Source organism: Solanum dulcamara, chromosome 6, assembly GCF_947179165.1.
Source record: "Solanum dulcamara chromosome 6, daSolDulc1.2, whole genome shotgun sequence".
NCBI classification, from domain to species: Eukaryota; Viridiplantae; Streptophyta; class Magnoliopsida; order Solanales; family Solanaceae; genus Solanum; species Solanum dulcamara.
In genome coordinates, this window is record NC_077242.1 from 69,787,973 (window position 1) to 69,795,652 (window position 7,680).

General features: G+C 33.3%; 1 protein-coding gene across 1 annotated transcript; it reads right to left on the bottom strand.

The window, feature by feature from the left end:
• Positions 1-609: 609 nt before the first annotated feature.
• Positions 610-7,357, bottom strand: LOC129891340 (nucleotide pyrophosphatase/phosphodiesterase-like). Its single transcript, XM_055966658.1, has 12 exons — positions 7,016-7,357; positions 4,147-4,238; positions 3,985-4,060; positions 3,400-3,522; positions 2,823-2,915; positions 2,473-2,602; positions 2,271-2,352; positions 2,058-2,190; positions 1,759-1,964; positions 1,553-1,678; positions 1,122-1,431; positions 610-1,041 (listed from the first exon to the last, which is right to left on the bottom strand). Exons 1-12 carry the CDS (start codon positions 7,328-7,330, stop codon positions 736-738), a joined length of 1,992 nt encoding a protein of 663 aa, XP_055822633.1. The 5' UTR covers positions 7,331-7,357; the 3' UTR covers positions 610-735.
• Between the last annotated feature and the right edge of the window lie 323 nt (positions 7,358-7,680).

Below are 7,680 nucleotides of genomic sequence, written 5' to 3' on the forward strand. Positions count from 1 at the left end.
AAACACATTTTAAACCTATTGAAATCATCAAAACACCATTTCGGAATGATTTTGACCAAATTTTGCCCATGGTTAACTCAAAACTTAAGAGAAGCTTAAAATCCAACCAAATAACAATAATGCCCTCGAAAACCTCGGGAACTGAACTAACTCTTTGACTAAGTTAAAAATCATCCCCAGACCTAGTGGAACCATCAAAGCTCCGATCAGACTTCTCCAAAATTCATCCGCTCACCTTGGAAATCGAACTACCCACCCCCACAGGTCATAAATGCTGAACCAAAGCTACGAAAAAAGGGTCAAATGGGAAAAAGAAGCGAAAATAACAAAACGACTCCGATGAGGAATTTATTTTTTTTACTTGTTGATCCAAACTATGCAAGTTTTTTAATAGGGATTGCTTCCTTTTAAGGGTAAAACTATAGTGATGAGGTTCTCTTAGTTTGTATTTTGTTGGGTTCTGAATTATTTGACATCGATTTCTTTGTTTATTCTAAACCTAAATCTCTTTTACTGTTGTTTACTTCCGCATTAAGAAATTCATATCAATTATGAAGGTGTTTGTAAATGTTAGAACCAACTTGCAAATTTCTTCACTTGTGGACAAAATAAATCCAATATGCCCATCTTTTTTATTTAGGTAGCAATAACTGCTAGAACATCCACTTAAGGAAACATAAGAGATGAAAATTTGAAACTTGAAAGTACACTCTTCCTTTCTACATACACTTGACTTTAATCAGCCAAAGTAGTTGGTTCACAACCATCATGGACACAAGCTAAGACATCCTTATAGTCTCTTGATATTGTAAAAGAATCATACACTTTACCATCTTTACTCTTCTTGTACTCAAAGAGAAGGGAAGATTGGTTAAATGCTGTGAGTTTGACAAATCCATAGTCATAATCTTTGAACACACTCCATGTGGTGTTAATGGTGGTGAATTTATTCAAATGGGCTCCTCCTCCACCAACAACAACATGAATCGTTCCGTTCACTACGCCAGAGTAGTGTGACGTCTCCTTGTTCACACATTGATTCTGTACATACAACAATTTGAGAAACAACAAAATGAATGGTTTTTGAATATATCCAAGTGAAATAACTAAAAAAATATTACCTGGTAAATGGGGCAAACTCTTTCATAGTTATGGACGTGCCCGAAGAATGCCATATCAACCTTATACTTTTGCCAGAGCTTTTGCAAGTGCTCCCTTCCCATGGGCTCTTCAAACGAGCCTTCATTAGCGTACCATTCATTGGACGAGTAACCAAGAACACGATGAGCAGCGAAAATCAACCAAGGTTGTTTATGTCTATTGGCTGACGCGAAGCATTGCTCGATGAATTTGTACTGTTCAGATCCCTCTCTCCAATCATGCTCAGTGTCTCCTATACAGAAGTGGAACATCCCATAATCAGCTGCATACCTGTCAACAATATGCAAGGACTCGATTTTTAAAGTTTCTTTTTTAACCTTAATTACACGATGCTCTTATATTATCATCACTAGTAATATGAATATATGTGTGTTTGACATGAATCACATACCAGAACTTAGCTCTGTTTTCTGCAGGGACATAGTATAATGTTTCAGCTGGTACACCGCATTCTCCACCCGAGTCTGTACCAGTGTATAATGACCCACTATTCTCCCAAGTTCTTTCATGATTACCACTGCAGAACAAATTTTCTTCACGAAATGAGATTTCAAATATTTAAAAGCAGACTATCCACAATCACAATGATGAACAGACCTTGCAATCATGAAAGGTACTCTCGATGTTATTGGTTCTACTTGCGCTGTAAATTGATCCCATTGTGAGATATATCCATTTGCATAGGGGAGATCTCCAATAAGGAAAACCGCGTCAATGTTATCAAGGTCCTTAATAAGAGTGTCAGTTGTCATAAGTGAACCTGGCTGGTAATTAGCATATTCATTTGAACCATCGCGCTCTTGCTGAAACAACAAACATGGGAAAACCACATTCGTCAATGTGAATACATTTGATATATGTTTTTGTTGGAACAACTGATATTGTTAGTAGATTACCTTCCCCATATCTCCAAATATAACAATACGTTGCAATGACTCTTGCCCCGGAAAAGGAGGAGACTTGAACGAATATTGCTTGCTCCAAACAATTAAACCATTGTTTAACATGTGTCCTAACTTATATGTATACCTGAAATTTCATAAAATAAGAGCTCAAAAAGGGCTGTGACATGTCAACGATGAAGTAACTTGCCCATAAGAAAAGCTTACACCATGTTTGGCCACAAATCTTTGAGGAAACTTGTATGTATGAATCCAGGATCGCGCCATCCCACAGTTCTTGCAGGTGTTCCTACAAACGCACTCATAACATTATTCAACAATTCTACTCTATCTTCAACTTTAATCAGAATGCATGTATAAGAAAAGCAGAGGGAAAAAATCAGTCATTTTTTAATAGAAGTCCTCATACCACACATGCTGTTCCGATGAAATGTGAGTGTCCCTGCTGGGGAACGCTTTTGCTCTTGGCCCTGCCAACCCCATTGGACGAATGGAATAGCCTCGTCTATGTTGTAACCACTTGTCCAAGTAACAGTCATCTAAGAGAAAAAGAGTATCAAGTTAATCTGATACGAACACGAATCTCCAATATGCAGGCTGCGGTGACAGAGCAGAAACTCTAACAGGGGGATTCAAAATAACGAATCAATTTAACATGTTCTTCAATTTAAGGAATCGATCAACTCGACATACTACTGCATTCAATATTGATGCTGAACCCCATGTAACAAGAAAGATTATAGCAACAGAAAAACTTACGATATCCCATGACTTCCCAAGAGCAAGACGCGGATAAAGAGGTGCTTTCGGATTGGCAAATGTGACGGAATTCGAGACGCCTATCAATTTAGGCTGTAACAAGCATGAATTTATTAGTCCATATCCATCAAATATTCGTTTTAATACATAGAACAGACAGAAAATTATATTGATCATTAGCATGAAGTAAAATACATACATATATATATATATATATATATATATATATATATATACAAGTGTATGCTCAAGTACTTGTACCTATGTTGCTCGGACTTTCCAAAAATGCGGAGGGATTCATGTCAGATCCTCCGAAAATAGTACATTTTTGGAGAATCGGGATCAACAACAACAACATGCTCAGTGTAATGCTTATGGAGACCTTATTCCTATCTCGTAGAGATAGAAATATTGTTTGCAATAGATCATCGCTTAAAATAAAGCTTCTCCACATGATTTAAAAAAGGAAATACAAAAATGAGAGCAGTAACTAAAACGAAAAAATGTGAAATGGAGAGAACAACAAAATAATGCTAATACCACTAGCGAAAGAACGTTCAACTACCAACCAACTTACGTTTGACAAACCGCCAGAGAAGAAGGCAAAGGAGAAATCCCCACGCTGGTTAATTAGACGAAATTTCAGTGAAGTCTTCCCAGTCTTTGTGTAATTGGCATTTTTGTAATTTGCATATTTGAACTGTAACACCAAAAAAAGTAATCAAATATACCTACATATAAATTCAAGAAACCTTGTACGTAATTAGAGGCAAAATTGAAAATCTTAAGTTAAATTGTTGCCAAATTTAGAAAGATGTCAATTTTATCATTCCAATGTTTCAAGAAAAAAAATGACTTGACGGTGTAAGTGCATGTATGACTTAGTTTATCTAAAATAGCTTATAAATTGCTTTGCTAAATAGGTCCAATTATTTTTTTGGCTTATTTTAAGCACAAAATGACTTTAAATTAGCTAACCAAACACCTAAAAAAAAACTGAAAACAACTTATAAGCTGTTTTTAGCAACTTATAAGCCAATCAAAACGGATTCTAAAAGTTGTTTTGTAATGACGCTTTTTATTACTTAAATTCAACAAATATCGTCATATATATTGAAACGAAGGAAAAAATAAAAAATATATGAGATGAATTTAGAGATACCTTTAAGGGGGCAGTACACAAAAATGGAGCTCCATGTTTTTGTTCTTCAATGGTAACTGGGGGACAAATGGATTCACTGCAATTGAAACATTTTTACTTGTTAATTAGATTAACAAAAAGTAAATTAGGTGTAATTAGATAAAATAATTACTGGAGATTTACTTGAAGTTTGCAGGAGAAAAAACTCCAACCCAATCATCATTTGTAGGATTTGCATTCCATAGGTTTATTGTAACCCATTCAACATCTTCACCCTATAATATCATCATCCAAAATTCACATCGAATATTTATGTTAAATTAATTAAAATTATTATAGTTAAGTGAAGTATTAAAGTGGAAACACATATCAATTATCATAGTTACATAACATCAATTATCATAGTATCAAAAGTTATTGAGTCGTCCTAAAGGGAAATAGTTTGTTTTGCACATTCAATAATTGAAAGAGTTTGCGGAGAAGTGTTGAATAGAATGTTGAATTTGAAATCGAATTTTCAAAAACATATTATACATTTATTAATTTGATATAAAATATCGTGCAAATAAAATTTGCCTACTTTTTGTATCTTGTTTGGTTGGTAAGAGAAAAAGAAATAAAAGCAGACAAATTTTAGTTATTTTTTCTTGGAAGCAAAATACTTAAATAATTTAGTACAACGAGAAGAATAAATTAAATAAACTAAGGGAAAGTATAATTTTCTTTCATTCTTTTCTTGATCTTTTCACCTTCTATTGTCCTTTTTATTCCTATTAGAGAAAATACCATAGAGTTATTTTATTTGTTTTTATTTTTACTTTAAATGATATTTTTTCTATCACAATTTGTATGAATTATGTTTGATTGAACAAAGAGTTTAACAAAAAAAATAGATATTTAAATTTGTGATTCAAAACATTTTATACACATATAAAATTGTGTGTAAAGTTTAAAATTATTTTTAATACAAAAAAAATATCATTTCTTTTTGGACAATCTTTTAAAAATATGTAATATAAAATAATACTGGAGTACTATGTCCAATAATCTTTTTTCGAACATCTAATTTCATCATTGAAAGAAACTTCGTGCAGTTTGAAAAATTTATCTTGTGTTTGGTACCAAGGAAAATATTTTCTTGGAAAATAAGTGGATTTCTAACTTATTTTCTCATATTTGATTGGTGAGTAGAAAATATTTTTTAGCATTTGGTTGGTGAACAGAAAATATTTTTTATTTTTTGCTAGAGAGTAGAAAATAATTTTTCGAAAAATAATTTCTAACCTGAAAATCAACCTCTATAATCGATTCAAGATCCGACCCCAACCTCGACATTTGAACTGGGATCGATTCCGACATCTGAACCTGGACACGACCTCGACGATCAAACCGAAATTCGATCCCGGCATTCGATTCGGGACTTGGTCCCTGACTAATTCAAGACCAAATTCGAACACTCGACTCGAGACCTGACCCTGATCAGAGACCCGGTACCCGAATCAGGACCCGACTTTCGAATCAAGACCCGACCTGACCCGACCCCGACTACTCCCGACCCAGGACCCGATCCCGACTACTGATCCAAGACCCCATCCGACTCTCAACTCGGGATTCAACTTCTGACCTGAGATTTGATCCTGTCATTTGAACCTAGACCTAAAATCCGACATTCAAACTGAGACTCGATCCCAATTCGAAATCGAATATCCGACCCAGTTAATGACCTCGACACCCGAACGTAGACACAATCAATTAATCTCGAATCTGATCTCGATACTCGAATCGAGAAACAACTTCCAAACAAAGACCCAACCTCAACAATCCACAACTGATGCGAGACCCAACATTCAAATCGGGACCCTATTCAACTTTCGAATCGGGATCCGACCGCACCCAATTTAAAACCTGACTTTTAAACTAGATTAAAAAAAAACAAATTTTAATATTTTTTGGAGGGGGGGGGGGGCTAATATGGGGGTAAGGGATAAAAAATGAAATTTGAAAATATTTTTCAGAAACAATTCTTAATTTTATTTTTATTTTGGAGGGGGGAGGTTGGTAGGGGATTGAGGGTAGGGATGAGGTAAAAAATGAAATTTTTATAATTTGAAATACTTTTCAAAAATAAATTTTTTAAAAAAAATTGTGGGAGGGAGGGGGGGTAGGAGTGGTCAGGAGTTGGGTAGGGTTAAAAAAGAACTGGAAATTTTAAAATTTAAAGTATTTAAAATTGAAATTTAAAAAAAATAAATAAAAAAATTAATCTTTGGGATGGGGAGGGTCGCGGTACGAGGTGGGGTAAAAAAAATAATTGTAATTTGAGGTTGAAAGAGAGTTTTGAAAAATGTTTCACTTAATTTTTGGAGGAAAGTCATTTTTTAAAAAATTTGAGAAAAGTAAAATAATTTGAAAAACATTTTTCAAAACATTTAAGCTAATCAAATATGAAAAAATAGTTTTGTACTACAGTACTATTTTTCTTTTGGATTGGTCGGTGGGAATAGAGCGAATAATCGTAAATAAGTTGAAGTCGATTTTATGAATTTTTATTATTTATATGATTATAATTTATATCATTTAACTAAATCCGCTAACATCCAAGGTAGGTCTACAAACAATGAAGGGTCGAAAAATTATACAATATATATAAAGATCAAATATTACTCTTACTCCGTCCATCTTAATTTATATATATGGGAACTATTTTAGATGGAGGAAGTTAAGCTCCCGTTTGACAATAGATTTTAAAGTTGAAATATGAAATTTTAAAGGCTTTTTGAAGTTGTAATTTTTAAATTTTAAAATTGTGTTTGACATGCATTTTACTTGAAAAAAATTAAAATTTTGTGAGTGGAACTCTCAGGAACAAGTTTTGAACATCAGATGACTAAATTTCATGACCAAACAGATATTTGCAGATAAATTTTTAAAAACTATTTACTCTCAAAATCTATAACCAAACGCTAGCTAAGTATATATTAAATCTTGAACATCATTAACGAAATTCCTGGCTTAATTTGAAATTGCAACAAGAGGAACAAGAAAGTATTACCATAGAGCCAAGAAGAATAGGCCCTTCAACATGAATGGAGGCAGATTTAGTTAAAGCAAGAACAGTCTTGTGGATTTGAATTCCTGATAATGGTTGTTCCATTTGTTGCATATTATCATGTCTATGTTTTGGTTTCCCCAAACTAATGTATTCTTGAGCTGAAACATGAACACTTTTATTCAAAGTGATTAACACAAAAACACCTAAAAATACCCAAAGTAACAAGTATTGGTTCCTCATTATTAATTTTCTCTCTTTCTTTGTTTGAGGGTGAGGCAGAATTTGGTGTGTGGAATGTTTGGATTTTATAGACATAAACAAGAAAGAAAGTGAGGTAGAGAGAGAATGATTAAAGAGTTTTTTACAATTAATATATTTTAATATATGGCACGCTTGGGATTTGAAGTTTATAGGTTTGAGATTCTAGTCTTTCAAAATTATTGAATTCTAAATTAATAATTTATACATATCTCAAAAAAAAGAGCTTAAGATGAATATATGGTTTAAACTAAAGCTAACAGGTTCGGTCGAATGCGTAATCCCTATTCAAGAACCGCCCCTGGTTGTGGCAAGTTATACTTTCATTTCCTAAGATACTGCATTACTACTCCCTTCGGTCTATAATATTTAAATTTTTGAGCTTTTTTTAATGTTCAAAATAAGTT